Source organism: Nomia melanderi, chromosome 13, assembly GCF_051020985.1.
Source record: "Nomia melanderi isolate GNS246 chromosome 13, iyNomMela1, whole genome shotgun sequence".
Taxonomy (NCBI): domain Eukaryota; kingdom Metazoa; phylum Arthropoda; class Insecta; order Hymenoptera; family Halictidae; genus Nomia; species Nomia melanderi.
The window spans coordinates 5458350-5478849 of NC_135011.1; the positions used below are offsets into that span (position 1 = coordinate 5458350).

Below are 20500 nucleotides of genomic sequence, written 5' to 3' on the forward strand. Positions count from 1 at the left end.
GCTCATGGTAGTTTCTAGTGTGGAAAATTTAACTGTTAACCCTTTGCACTCGGAAATTTTTTACTACAGATATTCGAACATTTTCCGATGAGATAAAGACAATATTTTGTGAAACTAACTTGAGAAATCACACGTGCATCGAGTAACAAAGCTATTTTATTTCAATGATTCTGAAATCGATGCGTTATATAAGGTATAATATTAAATATCAAGTTTTATAGTTCCACAGTGTGAAACCAGGTGGTGAGTGTCACACCTCGAGTTCAAAGGGCTAGAACTACCGACCACTTAAACTGACTTTTACAGGTCTCTTTATAAAAACCATAAGCGTGCGTTTATTGCGATTCCAATTGTGTTGCATTTCAGTCTTGCTATTACTGAATTAGTTCCGCGAGCACGTTGAACGATAACAATGATTCCGAAACAAAAGAGCCGAAACCAGTCATTTCCACCGTTACGGTAATTCTAGCGTTTATATTACAATCTCGTCGGGATTAAAATATGCGCCATTTTAATGCCGACGAAGGGTTCTCATAGCTTCCGAGTGGATCGATCGGAATAATACGATTAAAACAAGTTATCTACATTTTAATGTGACCGTAGAAACTATTCACGTCGGTCATATAACCATTGAAATTTCCTCTACCTTTAATGAGACCGACGATTATCTATTGTATAACTATCTCGAAGGTGTCAGATTTTTTCAGGTCGACTGATTCACGAGCACCGCACTCGACGCAATACTTGCGAAATAGGAAAAAACATAATTGCATCGATTTGAAATTCTCAATCTACTTATCGCTCTGATAATCGTTCGCTTGGAACCCCGCGAAATTCGAATTCCCCTCGGAAAAAGTCGTTACATCGAATATAATGTACGCCCGGAGTAATTGCTCGGTTCCTCGCCCCCGCGCCGATGGTATCGAATTGCCGACTCGTGAAAGAGGAGTGCGCCCGATCGGATATCCGATTTGCATTTAAAAGGGTTTTCGTTTCCGTATTGTTGGAAACCGTGCTACGGGTATTTTGTTGCGCACGTGCTGCCGGGTACTTTTATCGCCGCCTTCTGTTACCCCGTTGATCGTTCCTTCCTGCGTCCGACCGGCGACCGTTGACGCTGATAACGGAACAATTAATTCCATCCCCGCCCCCCGCCCCCCTTCGCTCCCCTCGCAGTTCATCGTTTTCTTTCCACCGGTGAACCCGTTTCCATCTCCCTTATTCCCATATTTTTATCCTCGATATCTAATGCGATTTCACCGACCCCCCCTCCCGCGCTGACCTCTACGCGTCCTCCCCTCTCGCGGAGCCTGCCGAGTATCGTTCGTTACGTACGAAACCCATTACCGGCCGACACGTCGCGGATGCTTTTAACGGATGTCAACATTCCTGCAATAGAGGCGCGCGGAGGGGGCCGACGGTACACCGCGATTGATCGATTATCGGCAGTTTCTATTTCCGCATATAATCCGGCTGCGAGTGTCCGGCCGACGCAAAACAAATATACCCACGGTGACCGGTCCTGACTACACGAGAGCGGCCTCGGAGCGGGAGATCGACTCTACGGCTCTCTTCTCGACACGTTCGACGATCGTTTGAAACCGGAGGCGAAGAGAGAGGAAGAGAGAGAGAGGTGGCGAGGGAGGACGGACTTAAACGCCACTGTTGCGCAAATGCATCGTCTCGAGAGGACACCGGGTTTCGAGGGGCTGGGGGACAGAGGGGCGCGAGGCTTATTATTTATGAAACACGCGCGTCCGGTTCCTCGTGCCTGGAAATACCAGCGCGGTTCTCTTCTTCCTTCCTCGTTCGGAACAAACAAGCCAGCATCCAGTCTGTCCGGTGATTAATGCGGCCAGCCGTTTTTCTCGGCCGACGACAATGCGATAGCGTCGTTCGCGCAGAAAGGACGGTATCGCATCTCGAGCAGGAAGAACGCCGCTGGTTCCCAACGGGGCGGGCTCGACCGCGCGGAATCGAGATGCACGCATTGAATTCAATTTCGACGTTATTTCCGCGTATTGAGCGTTAACACGGAACGTCGAGTGTGCTCTTCCGGCGGAGTTCTCAATCGACCGGCCTCAACGGAGCTGACACACGGGTCGGGAAAGTGTAACGTCCAACGAGATAGGTGTGTCCGACCGTCTAGCGCACGATCGCGGAGTGTTAGTTGATAAATAAAATGGTGCGGATGGAAACGATTCGCGTTCATCTGTTGATAAACCACCGGCCCCTAGGGATCCCCGTGTACACGGAGGCCGCGGAGATTTTTATCGCGAGTGTCAAGCGGAAAGAGTTTCCTCGATGGCGTCGCGTTTTGGTTTGCTCGTTTGTTTCCTTTCTTTTTCTCGCTCATTCTTCGCTGCTTTTTCTTTCCATTATCGCGGTCACTCTCTCGCCGCTTCCTAATCCGGTTTCGCGAAACAGGAATCGCGTCATTGAGAAAAAACAGTGTAAACCTCTAACGATCATCGACGTGTTTCTCCTCTCCTTCTCACCCCTCTACCTCGCACCCCTCTCTCTCGACGCCTCTTCTCCCGTCTCCTCCACCCCTTTTTTCGTCCGTTACTTAATTTAGAGCCCGTGTCGGGTTACCCATTCGTTAGCCGTCGCAGTTTAATAGGATTTACCCGATGTAATGCAACAAGCCGGTAGGGATCCGCTTTGATGGGAATCCATCTAGTTCGAATCTAATTCCACGGTAGTTCGTTCGTCAACGGTTCCCGCGAGTCCTTTTCGCCGGGAGGCGGACGGGAAATGTATACGGTGTCGTGGAAATTGTTGACACGGTCCTTGAGTCTACGGGGTGTACTCGCTGGGAAAAAGTGTTGGGGATTAGCGCTTGGCGAGTTTGTTCGCGGAACGATTGCGGGGAGTTTGATGACGCGGATGGTTTTCTCTTCCTTGAACTTCGCCGTTCGACGCGGCCATGACGGTGTTGTTGTGTATGATTTTATTTATTCGTGGTTGGGGATTCTCTTTCGAGCATAATGATCGAGCGAGTTTTGTGTTTCGGATGTTTCGTGGGACGCGGTTCACGATTTTTAGTACATTTCCTTGTGATAACGTTGTTTGACTCCTTGCTCGCTTGTAGATAAGGACTCAGAAACGTAGGTAATTGAACTTTCTTGTTTCCTCGATTGCACTGCAAATGGAACGTCGCACGCTTTAAGATGATAATGTAATAACGCTGGTGGCATTCTCATTGCAGACATTGAATCTACTAACAAATATAATAAATCATAAGGAAGAGGGACGTGAGATTGTACACTAACAGTTCCAAACGCAGAAGCAACGAACAACAGAAAACCGAGATCCGAATTATAATTCCAAAGGAAATGTACAGGTTGAACGAGATGAATTTCTAATTAAAAATCTCTGATTAACGGTGACTGCCACGGTGCTCACCGATGGAAAACTTAATTTTAAATAAAAGTATTTAGTAACACAAGTAGCTAGATCATAGAGTAATATGACTACTCTAATACTAAATCATTAATAATTATTTTCAATATCATTTGCCTTTGTTATTAAAGAATAGGTATTACTATGCAAAACGCTAGAAATTCTTGTGGCTGTCAACGTGTTAAACAAAGAAACACAGTTCTTCACAAAGGGCACGATTACTTGAAAAAATCAATCTTCTATTTTATAACAGACAACTACATCCCGAAACCTCATATCAGAATAAGATTTATTATTATTGTATTATAGAGGAAAATAATATTAGAAATAATAATAATTATTATTATAATACTATAATATTATTTAATTAAAATAATAATACTCGGAAGTATTTTACTAGAAATATTTCACATTTTCTAACTAGATAAAAACGATGTTCTTTTAAATGATCTCAAAAAGAAAGCACAAGTAAATTGAGAAAGCTTTTTTACTCCAATATTTCACACACTGATGCATTATACATAATTCAATATTAAATATCAAATTTTCTAGTGTTACTGCATCAAATCAAGTGGTGACTGAGAGTCAGGGTTGGGTTAATTCCTGCGAAGGGTTAATTTCTTTATAATAGAGGAAAATAGTATTAAGAATAATTAATAATGTTACATTATTACAGTACTCATACTACTATCTTCCGGTGTTACTAAATATTTTGATTCAATATCAATTTTCTTATAATTGTTTTCAAGCAATTTCGAAGCTCCGGTGACCGGATATCGACATGAAAATCCAACATTCACATGCAACGTCTAAAATCATACCACCCTCTAACTCCAAAACCTCCATCGCACGTCTGCAATCGGATTCACACGTCTGCAGAGGAAATCGCAAGATCGCATTATTTCGAGGTTTCCTTCGAATCAACGATTTCGTCTCACGTGTCGTGGGAATCATGCTGCGGGTGAAAAAAAGGAATGAGTTATTAGATTACCGCGTCGGTTGTTACGCGGCCGGTGTGCGGTCGGTCGCGTATCGTTATCTTTATCCGCGCGGAGCGCACCTGCCGCCGCGCGCGTACCGTTCACGCACATGTGCGGCGACGGCTGCTGGCTGGCTGGCTGGCTGGCTGGCTGGCTGCACTTCTCGCATGCAGAACGCGGCGGCGATAAGTGCGTGTCTGTCCTCTAACCGTGGCAGATAAACGGGGCGGGCGGGAGAGGGGCGGCGATTTTTAAAATGCTACTCGCAGGAGGGAGGAAACGTACGTTCGACCGTCGGGAATGATCGTGATATCCTCTCCTCCCTATCCCACGAAAGACAATGGCGCGCCGTGACGCTTTTGTTACGGCCTTTGTCTCTTCACCTGTTCCGTCGGGTATTTAAAATTTCACCATCGGCGGCGCATGTGTGCCCATAATTATGAAAGTGGTCGAAGTCGTGTATCTTTTGTTTTAATTTGAGTTAAAATAATGTGATGTGGAATAATTGATAAACTTGTATATTTCAAGCTTTGACTTAGACTATTCTCCATGGTTTATTCGAGAAGGGGTGTATATTTATGCCTATTATTATTAAAGTGGTCTAAGTCATATATTTTTTGTTTTAATTTGAGTTAAAATAATGTGATGTGGAATGATTGATAAACTTGTATATTTCAAGCTTTGATTTAGACTATTCTCCATGGTTTATTCGAGAAGGGGTGTACATTTATGCTTATAATTATTAAAATGGTCTAAGTCATGTATCTTTTGTTTTAATTTGAGTTAAAATAATGTGACGTGGAATAATTGATAAACTTGTATGTTTTAAGCTTTGTTTCAATTTAAGTTAAAATAATGTGATGTGGAATAACTGATACATTTCTTTTTAATTCTGACTTAGACCACTTGGTTCTCCACGGTTTATTTGAGAGGGGGTGTACATTTGTGCCCTTAATTACGAAAGTGGTCAAAGTCACATATTTTTCGTTTTAATTTAGGTTAAAATAATGTGATGTGGAAGAACTGATAAACTCATGTTTTTTAAAACTTTGACGTAGACCACTTTGATAATTATGGGCACGTGTGTACTACCTTTCTCAAATAAACCGCGGAGCACGCGATAGTCCGCCCTCTATTGATTCGGTGGTCAGTGATAATTAGACAGGCAAATTTGAATTTTTAGGAATTGGGTAAACGGAATTGTCATGGAGATAAAATTCTCCAAATGACTTTTGTATTTATTATTTAACAACTAATGTTCGATGCATATTTATTGAATATTGTATTGTCTGTACTGTAAATATTTTATGTACTTTTTCCTGTTGTGTGCAGTCTGCAGTTTTGCATTTTTCTGTTTCTGGTGAATGCATGAAAATATGCAGTCTAGAGGTAATACACTCAACAGTGAATATTGGGTTGAACGAAAGAATTGTCAGTCATTTCGGAGGAAATTAGTGAGTTTCATTTGGTAAAATTGAGATTCGTTAGGCTATAGAATATTGCAATAAACTCGGTTATAATACGGTGAGCGATTTCTCGATGATTCTGTTCGATGAATTCCTGCGATTTTTTGTTCACTCGGAATATATACTCGCGTGCATTGACGACATTCGAAACGAAGCGAGAAGAATCTTTGATCAAGCTAATGTTTTATTTTAATGAAGTTTCAATGGACTGTTTTACGTATGTTTGTAACCATTTGCATAATTGAATTGCAGAACGATAAGTTTTTCGCGATTAAATCACGATTGAAATGCACGGAAAAATTAAGTAAACAGTATCGAATGCAATCAATTACATTGTAATCAAAGCTGATCCGGTTTCGTACTTCGATAATTGCTTAAGCTGATGCATCAGCGAACACGATTGCACTCGTAACCGGTTCTCAGTGTTTTAAGTCATACATCATCGACAATGAAACGTCTCGTTTATTATAATAACATTCTGAAACATCATTTAAAGATACGGCATCGTTCGAACGACACTGACAATATTTTGAAATGCTTTTCCACGGCTTCCCTGAATTGATTCTCTCTTCGCTGATTGAATATGGGCGGTTGACGTGGGGGTGGACAACCGTCGAGCTCATCGATTCAAAAATTGACTATAGCAGCATGAACGCCTACTTTCATTTAAGATACGTTTATTAATATTTTATCCGTTTCAATCAATTTACCAAATAACATACCTCCGCTTACTCTTTTCCTACCAATAATATAACTGAAGCGGCAACAATTGGAATAATATCGCATCGCAACCTTTTCGCTGTTAAAGGTCACCATAGTTGCACGTTAAGATACCGTTGAAATGTTATATCATTGCATAAGTACCTTCATTTATCCTCGCACGGTTATCCGTGCAATTAAAAGTGAAGACACGAATCGAAACTTTCGACGAAAAGTTGTAATCGGTTTCGTTAAAATATTACGAACGATTAATTGAATTCTCGGACTACCGTGCGTTGACGACACTATTTAACCAATCTCGCAGAAGCGAAAGAGTTGACACGTTCGCCGCCATCGTCACGTATTTATGACGTAAAAAAACAGGCAAATAAATTTTACGTGCGTCGTTGTTCAAGCTCGTAACGCAGGATACATTATTCAGAAAATGAATGAGATTTCTTCGCTGCATTCTTCACTATTCACCAGAAGAGATTCATTGGCTTATCGTATTAAAATATTGCTGACGTTAGAATCTGGCGTTAATTGAAAGGATTCCAATTGTGAAGATGAACGTGTGAATATTACACGAAATACTCGAGAATTCAATCGACTAACTTCATTTTTTAAATACTTTCAAGTTTCTGACGCTGATTTAATTAATTCTCTACATATCTGCATAACTTCAGCAATTTCTTCCACTTTCCATTTCCCACAGTAAATCATTTTAATGAATCGTTCGAGCAAAAGTATCCAGATCTGATGAAATTAATCCTCGCTCGTTTTCTATATTACTGTATTATTACAAATAAACACCTCTTCGTCTCAATATTTCCACCGAAGGTGTCCTTCGACACTTGAAACTTTAATTGGAAATAATATCCTTGATTTACTCGTGTTGTTTAATTGAATTTCCGACTGTTCCAAGAATGATTATAACATTAACTGTAGGAAATGTCCAAAATTCAATTAAGGAAAAATGACTAAACCGAGAAAATAGTTCTAAGTTGAACTTTCATAAGCTGTTCTTCGACACTTAGTGTTAAACAATAGAAAAAGGAGCTACACACCGACCGCCAGCAATTCAACCAATTAAATCATTCCTCCACGACACAGTCCTCCAAACACAAAAACTTCATCCCTCGAAAACATCGAAACCCACCCTCGAAGGTGTCTAAAACTCAGAAACATTCCATTTGTTCTTGCAGGATACCCAGGAACACTCGAAAACCCGCCACGCGACTGCAAGTGGCAGCCGAAAGCAAATTGGAACAAGAAGATCGTTAGAGTCCGGTTTACCAAAGTCGATCCCAAGGACCAGCGATCCTCCGAGCGCCATTTGCAAATGGAAGAGTGAACTCGATACCAAGAGTGTACCTGCAGAAACACCGCGGGTTCCTTTGGAAGAAAGATTCGGCGTCCAAGAGAGGAACGATCTATCGTCCACTCTAGAGCGAGCGAGACAGAGGGAAAGGGAGAAGAGAGAACGTGGGCGAGAAGCCGATCCTCACGGCGATCGAAATCACGGTCCAGAAAGGATCTAGCGGATGCGCGCAGGCATCTGCCAGCCGCGGCTTCGTTGAAGTGGCGAGGTGAAAGGCAGGCAGTCGTCTTGCTTACGTGCGACTCCTCGAGTTGTTGTCCGTTCCCGTCCGTACGTGAATCCGCGGTACCACACGTGACATTTTTACGATGCCACGCTGACGCGGGTCCGGGGGGATCAGCCGTGACGATCGTTAGCCGTGTGTGTACCCGCCGCACGATTTCCGCTGGTATTTAAGAGAGATTTCTACCAGGCTGCTGGCTGCTGCCGTTGCTGCTCTTGGTTGCAACTTGGAGAACACTTGGTTGCTGATCGGTAATTGTTTTTTTCTTTTTTAACCTCTTGCTCTGGAACAACGTGTTGATCCTCTATGGACTGAATTTTTTGTGGCTATACGAAAATTTAGGCAGTATGAAATTAATAAATATTAACCTACGAATACAAGTTAACAGTGTATTCAGTAGTTTTGATAATTTCAAGTTGCTGCTCTTGGTTGCTGATCGGTAATTGTTTTTTTATTTTTTAATCTCTTGTTCTGGAGCAACGTGTTAATCCTCTATGGACTGAACTTTTTGTGGCTATACAAAAATTTAGGCAATATGACATTAATACATATTAACCTACGAATACAAGTTAACAGTGTATTCAATAGTTTTGATAATTTCAAGTTGCTGCTCTTGGTTGCTGATCGGTAATTGTTTTTTTCTTTTTTAACCTCTTGCTCTGGAGCAACGTGTTAAACCTCTACGAACTGAATTTTTTTTTGTAGCTATACGAAAATTTAGGCAATATGAAATTAATAAATATTAACCAATAAATACAAGTTAATAGTGTATTCTATAGTTTTAATAATTTCATTGTGAATGTATTTTGTAACTTTGAAGTTACAATAACGTTCAACGTTTATCCCTGTTTGTATAAAAGTTTACGTAGATTGATTATTGAATTTCATTCGTCATTTCGCGGTAGAAAATTAAATCAACAAAATCCAAGTATTTTGCTGTTTGACTTCAAAGTTACACGAGCCTACAGAGGGTTGACACTATTTCTACCGAATGAAAAGACACTTTCTGGAATCTTAGCTTATAATTGTTCTTTCAGTTTCATCATTTTTCCTTAATTAGATTTTAGACATTTCCTATAGTTAGTTTTAGAATCAGTATTGGAAACGTCGAAAGGTGAATTCAGAATATATGACTAAACTTGGGAAATAATTTTAAGTGAAAATTTCAGAAGGTGTCTTTCTACACTGGTAGAAATAGCGTTAAATTTGTTGCGATGACTTTAACGCTAAACCTATCGAGCGTGGAAATTGACTTTCTGAAATTCTTTTGTAGAAACTCCCAAAGTGCATTTGTTGAAGGTTTAATTCATTTATAATTCAGTTTGCGTATTGTTAAATGATTCGATGATTTTTTAGAGGAACATTCTATTATCTTATAAATAATTGGACAATGAAGAAGGCATTTGGACCCGTCTGGTAGTTTTATTGTTAAAAAAAATTTAACGAGGATAAATATTACTCAATCCTTTTGAGTTCAGAATTGAATATTATTCTTCTGCTATTAATCACTAGACTTTAGAGTAAACATAAACGTACAATACGCTTATTTTTCTTCAATAAATTGTTAATGGCCAAGTGATCATAGTTGATGAATAAATCATAGGAGTTAACATTAGAACTGCCTACAGACAAATTGACTTCCTTTGATCCTTCTGAAGCTATAAAAGTATTTATTGAGATTTTCACTGGGTTATCTTTTAGTTCATAGTAAATTGGGTTAATTAGTCATTTTTCTTTTTAATGATTTTGCGTTAATCACTTGTCTTATACTATCGAATTAAATAATGAAAGTTTTCAATTGAATTCGACAAAGTTAAATGTTCATTTATTTTTCATATAAATATAATATTACTTTTGCATCGAGTCTTTAACCTTTAGAGTAATCGTACAGACAAGGTAATTATGAAATTCTCTTATTTTCTTACCGAATTATTAACAGTAAAATAATTTTATTGCGTGTAACGTGCAAATGGTAGAATTAGCTCATGGAAAAATGATTAAAGATGAAAAACCCATAGGGTCCTTAAATTAGAAGTCTATGGAGTTTAGGGAAATGAACTCGTGAAAGTAATTTCCGGGGGCGGATTTTCCGATCTGATGTCAGTGATAATGGAGAATTGTTCATTTGATTTCAGCGAAGTTAGAAATTATTGAATAACCGTAATTAATTCGTGATTTCATTTTAGGGAAATTCGAAATTATCGGATAATCGCAATTAATCCGTAATTTGATTTTAGCGCGATTTGAAATTATCGAATTACCGTGTTAATTCGTAATTGGACGAGCGGCGGAATTTGAAACAATGAAATATGTTGAGATACTGTTCTTTCAATGGAACGTGCATAGATTATTATTATTGTTACCATCGACACGGCACGTTGAGAGATATTATGCAAGATAAGGGGCGCTCGCATGAGGAAACCGCGGCATATGTTGCGCAGTGATTTTGATAAAATTCGTAGAAAGGTGGTGGACAGATAAATTCGAATCTCATCTGGTGACAAGATATGTATCATCGGAAAATGGAACGACATTGAACGATACGTTCCCTCGTAAAAATACAATTTAAACTGTCCGTATCAATTCCCGACTTTCAGTTTCAATGTTATCACATTTTTATCGCGAACAAAAGAATCACTGTGAAATTCGTTTCTTTCTACCATTGTAAATACACTTTTCTAGATTTCCAATAATATTAACCTTTCGCACTCGAGAGGTGACTCTCACTCACCTGATTTCACGCAATAAAACTATAAAATTTGATATTTAATATTATACCTCGAATAACTCGTCAATTTAAAAAATATTGAAATAAAATTACTTTGTTCCTCAATGTACGTATAATTTCTCGAGTTAGTTTCACAAAATCGTCTTCATCTCATCAGAAAATGTTAAAATATTTCTAGTAAAAAACTTCCGAGTGCAAAGGGTTAAACACTAGTTCATTACAAAACCCTACAACACAATATTGAAAAGAAACAAAATTCAAATAATTCAGCAGTCAAAATACGAATCTAAAACTTAAATCTCTCCCCGTCTACATCCTTTCAACAAACTTTCTCCAATATCTGCGCAACAATAACCACGCTGAAAGCACACACTAACCCAAAAATCTCATCGCAGGAAAACAATCAGCAAACGTGGACTCCGACTCCGGAAGGCAGCTGAACGCTCCACACCTCAACCCCATGTACCCCACAAAGAGAAGACTACGAGCTCCATCGCTGTGAACAGAGCAAGAGCCCAGAAGAAAGCCAGCAACCAGAAGGATTCCCAAGTAAACCATCTTCCGCAATCTCGCTCATCGCCTGAAGCACCCGGGGGACCGTGGTCGAAAAGTGGAATACATCTCAGCGAAAGGCTACCGTACATCTTAGATTCCGAGGTGGAATCAGCCAGCGGTACACAGCGACCAATCGCGCGTAGCTAGAAAGAATCAGGCTTTTGGCCCGGAATAGAAAGGTTGAACGAACCCGTTTCGGCTCAACTTTCGACACAGTAGCGTGTCCCTGTTTTTCGGCGTGCAAGACGATTCGACGCCTGGCGAGCCACGACCGGACGTCCTCGAATCTTGAACGGCTAGCCGACCCGACCCGGCACCGATAGACCGATCGTGCACTGCGCCGGCGTCCTTCCTATTGTCCTTGGTCCTCGGTGAAGGGGACCGATCGGCCCTAGTGGTGTCTTGGGGCCGCAGATGGGAGCTGGTCTGCCGGAGCCCGACAGGGTGGTCAACCCCGGAAAACGCCACCAGCCGTACGGACATCCGCTCGAGGCGCTTGCTGCTCCCCCCCTCCGTCCCGTACGCACGCCGCCAGGCTTCTCCCTCCCGTTTCGGCCGCGCAAACCCGATCAAGCTGGAATTGATGGAGTTGGAGAACATTGTGGCGAACACTGTGTACCTGAAAGCGAGGGAAGGTAGGTGTCCACGCGTGTTTGATTGGTTTTTGTTCGGGTGGAGATGGGTTGATCGATACGTTGAATGCATTGTTCGGTGGAGGTGTTTGTATTAATAGATACTATATTGTTTCAATAATCAATACGTATTTAGTTCGATAAATAGGAACCTTTAGGTCGAGGCTCTTCGAGCGTTGTTTCTCTTTTGGGGTTGGAATTTTTGGGTCTGGGTTGATTGCTACTTTGAATGCATTGTTTGATGGACGTATTTATTTCAATAATCAACAATCAGTAATATTTCAAATATGTATTTAGTTCAATACGTAGAAACCTTTAGGTCGAGGCTCTTTCTAGCGTTGTTTCTTTTTTGGGATTGGAATTTTTGGGTTGATTGATACTTTGAATGCATTGTTTCATGGACGTATTTATTTCAATAATCAAGAATCGGTAATATTTCAAATAATGAATACGTATTTATTTCAGTACATAAAAACCTTTGGGTCAAGGCTCTTTCTAGGGTTGTTTCTTTTATGGGATTGCAATTTTTAGGTCGATTGATACTTTGAATGCATTGTTTCTCTTCGAGTGTTGTTTCTTTTTTGAAGTTGGAATTTTTGGGTTGGATCGGGGTTTATTGATACTTTGAATCGATAGTTTGATGGTGTGCGTATTTATTGAAGGTCGAGGCTTTGGTATGTTTATACTGTATTGAGTTTGGGAAATTGGTAGTCCGTTCTGGTTCGTTGGAGAGGAAGGATGCTTTCGGTGAGTAAGGTGAATTTAGTTTAGTACTAATTTCGTGGTGGTTTGAATGTTGACTTCGTTTAGTTTACTGTGAGCTTTATGTGAACTATTGGAAGTGTTTTTGGCAATCGAATTATCGATTGTTGCCAGTTTAATTAGAGACGACGTTGTAGAACTCAATTAGACTACAGTTAACGTTTATCTTTCTCGTTCTTCAATTTTTGTTCCTTAGTATCAAAGCGATTGTGCTTATATTTAATAATAATATTGCAAATAATGAATATTCTTTGAATAACGTTTCAAATATGTAAATGATCTTAGGATTAGGATTGTAATTCAGCGATAGGGTTAGGTGTTCTCGGAAAATTATTGAATTAATTTGGCACAAAGTTCTCGTGACTACTCATAACTAACTATTCGCAGACCACCATTCACGGCTCCCGGTCGCACGTGAATCGTGGGAATCTCACTGAAACTGTGCACAGTAATTACATAAACGATGTCTCGTTCCGTGTTGAAACATTCGGTCGTGACGAATTCCATGAAATGTTTTCCATTTTCAAACACGAAACATCCTGCCCGTATAATTCTGAATTTCATGACGCGCGCGGCTTAAAAATTACTCATTAACCCCTCGCCTTATAATTTCGCCTCGGACACGCAACAGAGACATTGAATTTAGTATAATAAAAATGGAGATCTGCCGGTTTACGTTGATTAAAGGGTAATACTACCTTTTTGCTGAGAAACATGTACTGATCGTATATAGTTTCTGTAAAAATTGAATAATTCCTCTTCGACGAGAAAATTAATCATTTCTTTTCTTATTGAACAAGTTAAAATTTGTTGAACATACATTGTAAAGAAGTTTCTGTTTAATTTTTTACTGAAATAATTAACTATGAATTATCTGTGGTCTTATGTATCGTTACAATGACTTTCTGTAATTCTAAATTGATGAACATTTAAAATAATCCAATTGAGATCTGACAATTTTCTTCGCGAGATGACACACGACACTTTTCAATACGTAGACTATTCAGCGGGAGCACTTTTAACGCGTTCTCCAGGGTCAAGAGCATTTAACTTTCAGTTGGGAACACGAGCTCCCTGGAAAGTGTCTAAACTTAGCCATTTCTTCTAGTCAATGGGAATCGATCGCTCCATTGACCAAAAATAGAACACTTCTCACCAAGAAAAATTAAATTACTCCTCGGAAGTTGCACGTTTCTCACGTGACTTCAACTTTGATCCAGTTTGATTAGAGTTCCAATTTCTCAAATAAAACAAACGAAGTTTCAAAATTTCTCAAAACTTCAACACAGCTTTATAATTTCTCTGAAACCATTTATAACACAACTATCTAGTATCTCCAATACCAATTTTCATTTACAACATCATTACATTTTTATAATTATTCCCAACTCTCTACTCTCACCACAAAAATCATCTTCTTTAAATTTCATTCCTTTAACCCTTTGCCTGAAAACATCGTGTCAGTCACGAGACGAATATTTCTAATATGGTTTAACAAACAAAATATCATCGACTTGTGTTAAACTTAAATGAAACATTATTGCTCTTAGCAATTTGTATTTATACTAAATCTAAACATAGAAAGAGCGTGAAATGTTTTCTTTCGCTACATTATTAACGATAAACAATTCTAACAAATGCACCAACGAAATTAAATCGCAACGTCATTGCGTTAAGCTTAAGTGAAACATTATCGCTCTTCTTAGCAATTTGTATGTATACTAAATCTAAATATAGAAAGAGCATGGAAGTTTTCTTTCGCTACATTATTAACGATAAACAATTCTAACAAATGCACGAACGAAATGAAATCGTAAGGGGTTGAAAACCGTTTCTACTCATTTCCCAGCCATTCGAACTCCTCGCCGTCATCTCGAAGCCAATCCCCGAGGAAATCAGACTTTCGCGTAACGTCGACGGCTGCTGAAGCATCCCGGCAAGAATTTATCGCCCGAAGGCACTTCCGCGATCCGCGGATTACAATAAACATAGAGCCAACGACCAGGAAAGGGATCGGAATATTAAATCTCCGCGTTGCACCGCGGCCCTAATGATTCTTGCCGTTTACGGCGGCGCGAGTAATGGCCGGCGCGGCAGGACTCAGGACACGTAACACACGGCGTGCACGGGTACGCACAATGCGCGGATAATTCTTGCCGCTTTCAGCGGCGGCGAGTTACGGGTAGCGCGGCGTGAATCATTCGCGCGGCGACGACGCGACCGGAGTAAAGACGTCGCGTAAAAAGAGACTACCGGTCGTATCGCCGTCCGCCGCTCGTATCCTAATTGATATATTGGACGGCCGGATTGAAATACCGGCATTTCCAGCGGCGCCTCAAAGCCTCCACCGTTGCGATCGTTCCCGGATACGCTCGCTTTTCCTCCCGTGACGTTTATCGTCCGACTATTTCTTCGCAATTAGCTGCCGCTCGGATTACGAATATGCTGGACCAGTTTTACGACCGACGACCGGGAACACGTGTCCTTGGCGGACCGGGTCCGCCCGGCGATCCTGCTGCACGCTTTCTTTCAAAACGTCGGCGACGAGTCTCGCAACGCGGAATCGCGGCGTGTACGCTCTGTTGCAGCGAACTTGGCACTTTCGACAGAGTGGTCAGATTCGAAGGCGTACGCTTGATTGGCCGGGGCGAGACGAGAGGCGAAGGTGTCCACGGACTCGCCATTGGATTTCTAGGAGCTGTCTCCGCCTTTGTGACGTGAGTGCCAAGTTCACTGCAACGGACGGTACTGTACTCGAGATTTACGGAGTATCGATTCATATGGATTTGTTCGACGTTCCTGGTTACGATTTATTTCTCGACTATGATACACCTTTGTCATTAATGATTTATTGGGTAGATGAAAATTCGAGGCATATTCCATGCTCGTGTCTGCTCTAAAGTATAGTAATTAATGATAGAAGAGTAATGTTTAATTTAAATTCGAGGGAATATTTATGCTTGTTAAATTCTGTTTAAAATCGTGAATAGTCTGTCAGGAAGAGAGGAAGAATATTAGTAATATTCTTAATAAATTTACTCCAGACAGTAAATATCAGCGAAAAATTAATTCAAAATTGATCAACGATTGAACAGCTGAGAAGGAACCAATATCGAGCGCCCATCGGCATTATTTTCGTCGCGTTTGCGCGTCGCGGGGAGCCTAGTGCCACTCAGAGGCGGCGGCAACTTCTCCGATCGGTTTGCAATTATAAGTTAGGTTAATTAGTATTCGCCGCGACGTTGGAGCGACCGAGGCGCTTTAGGCAAAGAAGAGCCCGGCTTCCTGAACGCGTTGCTGTTGCTGCGCTTGGTTGCAACTTGGAGAACACTTGGTCGTTGATCGATAATTGTTTTTTCTTTTCTTTAACCCGTTGCCCTGTAATAACATGTCAGATTCGTGATAACTTTAAAGAGAATTTACCGAGGGTAAATACTTTTCAATCCTTTTGAATTCAGAATTGAATATTAGTCTTGTTATCAGTAATTATACTTCAGATCAAACATAGAAATACAATGTCTTTAAAATTTGCCTCTCTTTTTCAATATATTGTTAATAGTAAAGTATCGATCATAGTCGAGAAATAAATCATCGAGCAAAGTAACACTAGAACTATCTACAGTCAAATTGACTTCCTTTGTCTCTTCTGAAGATATTATAAGACTATTCAAATTCTCATTGCCTTTTATTCTAGTTCCTACCAAATCAGGTTATTCAATCATTCCTCTAAAAAAACACTTGTATTTTCCCAATAAATTATTAACAGCAAACTAGTTCTATCGATCACAGACGAGAAATAAATCATAAAACAAGGGATTCACCCTAGAACTACCTACAGTCTCAATTAACTCCCTCTGATTCACCCGAAGACCTAAGACTGTATTCATTCAAATTCTCATTGCCTTTTATTCTAGTTCCTACCAAATCAGGTTATTCAGTAATTTCTCTAATCTTCAATAATTCTAAAGGACAAAATCAGGAACAGATCACATTGACCGGCCTGGTAGCTCGAGTCTCAACCCCTTCTCCTATAATATCGGCTCGGACAGGCCCGCAATTACCGGGTGGCAGTGTGCACGCGCGCGGACGCGTGTCAATCCTACGGTCCGCTCGCTTTATTGCGCGATACAAAGAGCAAGGAACGTAACAACGTAAAGTATGCGGTTTAATTGGGCTTCTGTGCCGGTGCGCGTTCCCATTAAACCATTTGCATATAAGCCGGGTTACGGCAGCGGCGGCGGCGGGCTCTCTCGGGCCTGGACCGTGCCGAGACTCTAATGGCCGACGTAATTTCGAGCCGGGGCGAGAATAAATTCGTGAAAATACTGGTCTTTAACGCGATTATCCTGCGAGCACACCCGTACGGCGCGGCGTGGCTCTCTCCTTCGGTTATTTTCTTAGAACTACGGCTACTTATTAAGCGAACGCTCGCGGAAACGGATACCGCGCGGTCGCTGATTAAAATGGCGCCGCGTTCTTCCGTTCGATGATTGCGGTTGCATCGTAATTGGACGTGATTCCCCGAGTTTCGTTTCGATTGTTCGCGTAGGATTCGTTGGAGATTTTTGTGGGGTTTAGTGGCGTTCATCGTTTAACCCTCTAAATCGATTAACCCTTTACACTCGAGATGTGACTCTCACCATTTGATACAGTAATATCAAACCTCGTGTAATGCATCAATTTGAGAAATATTGAAATAAAATAGCTTTGTCCCTCAATCTAAGTGTGATACATCGAACGAATTCAAATATTTCTAATGAAAAACCGACTGCAAAGTTCAAAAAGTCAATTCAACTACTTGGTAGTTTTGATGTTATAACCACGTTACCTCGACAGAAACGATTGACATCTCTACTTTCTCATAAAACCTTTGTTATCACCAATATCTACACACATATACAACAAAGTCTCCATAGACGCACTCTCGCAGTTTCTATAGAGAAATTTCAAAAAGTCAATTCAACTACTTGGTAGTTTTGATGTTATAACCACGTTATCTCGACAGAAACAATTGACATCTCTACTTTCTCATAAAAACTTCATCACCAATATCTATACGCATATACAACAAAGTCTCCATAGACGCACTCTCGCAGTTTCTACAGAGAAATTTCAAAAGATCAATTGAACAGATGAAAGATTGTCGGCGCGAAGTACTAGGAGGCTCGTGCGCGCGAAATTAGCGCGATAGAGGGCGGGAAAGGTTGGAGCAAGGGGAGTGGCAGCGAGAAAGGGTCGAAGAAAAAGCGAATTTTAATTAGCATAGTGCCCGAGGCGCATCCCCGCGTGTCGAAGTAGCCGCGAAGCCTGTTGCGTGGCGAGCTGAAAAGTAGGTAAATGGGCGTTCGCGTGATGCGCCGACGACGTCAATGGGCCTGTAATCGCATCGGCACGGTTGAACTTTATAAATATATATATAAGAGCGCGCGGACAAGCGGCGTTTACGCGCCGCCCGTAAATTACGTAAGAACCGCGAACCCGTTCGGGTTAATTGCCGGGGCGCCGTTTCCATCGTAATCGTAAACGTGACGAGGATAAACGATCGGTACGAGAGGCGGAGAGAGTAAACATCGCGGGACGACCGGGGAGATAATGCGGAAGAATGGGAAATTTAGAGCTCGTTACTCTCCTCCGTGCTCCTAATTGTTTTTTCATGGATTTTCGTGTCTTCTCCTTGGTTCTTTATATTTTTATATTTTTATATTCTCTTGGATTTTTATATTTTTATTTTCTCCTCTTGGATTTTTATACTTTTATATTTTCTTTATGGATTTTTATATTTTTATATTTTCTTGTATGTTTAGACTTTCATGTTTTCTTCTTGGATTTTTATATTTTTATGTTTTCCTAAATGTTTATATTTTCATGTTTTCATCTTGGATTTTTATATTTTCTTGTATGTTTAGACTTTCATGTTTTCTTCTTGGATTTTTATATTTTTATGTTTTCCTAAATGTTTATATTTTCATGTTTTCATCTTGGATTTTTATATTTTCTTGGATGTGTATACTTTCATGTTTTCTTCTTGGATTTTTATATTTTTATATTTTCTTGGATGTTTATATTTTCATCTTGGATTTTTATATTTTTATGTTTTCCCAGATGTTTATATTTTCATGTTTTCATCTTGGATTTTTATATTTTCTTGGATGTGTATACTTTCATGCTTTCTTCTTGGATTTTTATATTTTTATATTCTCTGTTTGGATTCTTATATTTTTATACATCCTTCTTCAACTTTCATATGCTTGGCTTTCATTTCTAAATTTCCTTAGTTTCTTATATTTTCATATTTTCTCACATATGAATCGTTCGCGGGTCGAAACGATTAACCCTTTGCCCCGTGATTTACTTCTCACCTACAGAGTGTCGCAAGAAAATGTTTCCACACTTTATTAGGTGAAATAAATTTTCTTTCACTCTATCAATGTTTTCTTCATATATTTAGATAGTATTTCTCTTACGAATGAAGTAAATGATACTAAAAAATTAATAACAAAGGGTTAAAAGTTCTCCAATTTTATTGCTGAAACGCTGAATTACTTCCTCGCGCATAACATTTCATCTTCTACTCCTCATTTTGAAGAGTGAATAACACATATATTTTATTTACGTGTAACACACATATTGTATTTGCTTCTTTGGTTCGTTGAGCGACGCTCGTTCAAATATTTCGCGCGGAATATTTCAAGGAACCGTCGAGTCGCTGGGAACGATCAATTTCGATGATTGACGGCCGATTATATTTTCGTGAATGGGAATCGTTAAGCACGGACTCGCGCTGTTCGTTTTAAATCGAACGACGCACGTGCTCCGTTTTCGACTGTTCGTCGACGACGGCGGAATCGACGGTACTGACGCGTTGGCAATGGACGCGAGGAGATCCGCGTTTATTATTGTTGCGGAAAGTATGGTTATTGAAGCGGATTTCTTTTTTCTCCGCTTCAATCGACATTCTAAACTGTCCAATACGAATTCGGAGTTGCAGCCTTCGTTGAATGATTCTTGGAAAGTCTCCATGTTTCCTGAAGAAATTCACGGTCGCTTCACTCCCTTTGATTTTCGTGAAATTTTCTTTTAGAATCTTCGGTTTCTGAAATTGTTGACTGCGAAATATACGAAACTAGAATTTTTTTCGAATAAAATGATACATATTTTCTTAGCAGTTTGTAGCGATATAAATCAAACAAGTGGAATGAAAGGATCTCTTTTTGAAATATCGTATGTAGAATAGATTAGATCTGAATGGTGAATGATTTTTTAAGTTAAAAATACTGTATGTACGAACAAACTAATTTGAGCTCGTGATGACGTTAAATTACATTTAAAATGGCTAAAGGCGAATGATTGTTTGATTCTTCGAACATTGTATCTACTCGAGTCGCAACGGTCAGTATCGATTACAAACGATTCTTGCCAATTCCAAACGGTCCGACGAAACTCATCGACAGTCAATCCGTCAATGTACTTTCAGTTTCGTCGAACCACGGATTTGTATTGCACCGCGAATCGCGTTTCGGCACGAGATTCGAATACCATACGACACGGTAATTAACCCTTTGCACTTCAACAGCGTTTCGGTAGATATATCAACCCTTTGAACTCTGTAGGCTCCAATGTTGCACCAGTTTATAATAATAACTTTAAATAACTTTGTTTCTTTACTAAT

The 20500-nt window shown here is 40.2% G+C and overlaps 1 protein-coding gene across 8 annotated transcripts in view; it reads left to right on the forward strand.

The window, feature by feature from the left end:
* The window catches only part of Gprk2 (G protein-coupled receptor kinase 2), an 87734-nt gene that overhangs the window by 40542 nt on the left and 26692 nt on the right, over nucleotides 1-20500 (forward strand). For 3 of the 8 annotated variants that reach the window (XM_031969898.2, XM_031969896.2, XM_031969899.2), the window contains exons 2-3: nucleotides 7756-8405; nucleotides 11278-12072. In XM_031969898.2, coding sequence (XP_031825758.1) covers nucleotides 12021-12072 — 52 coding nt within the window. In that variant the 5' untranslated portion in view covers nucleotides 7756-8405; nucleotides 11278-12020. Of the gene's footprint in view, nucleotides 1-1868; nucleotides 2132-2203; nucleotides 2329-2965; nucleotides 3115-7755; nucleotides 8406-8766; nucleotides 8782-11277; nucleotides 12073-20500 lie in introns of those variants that run through there. The other 5 variants (XM_031969897.2, XM_031969900.2, XM_031969902.2 and 2 more) reach the window with 5 other exon arrangements.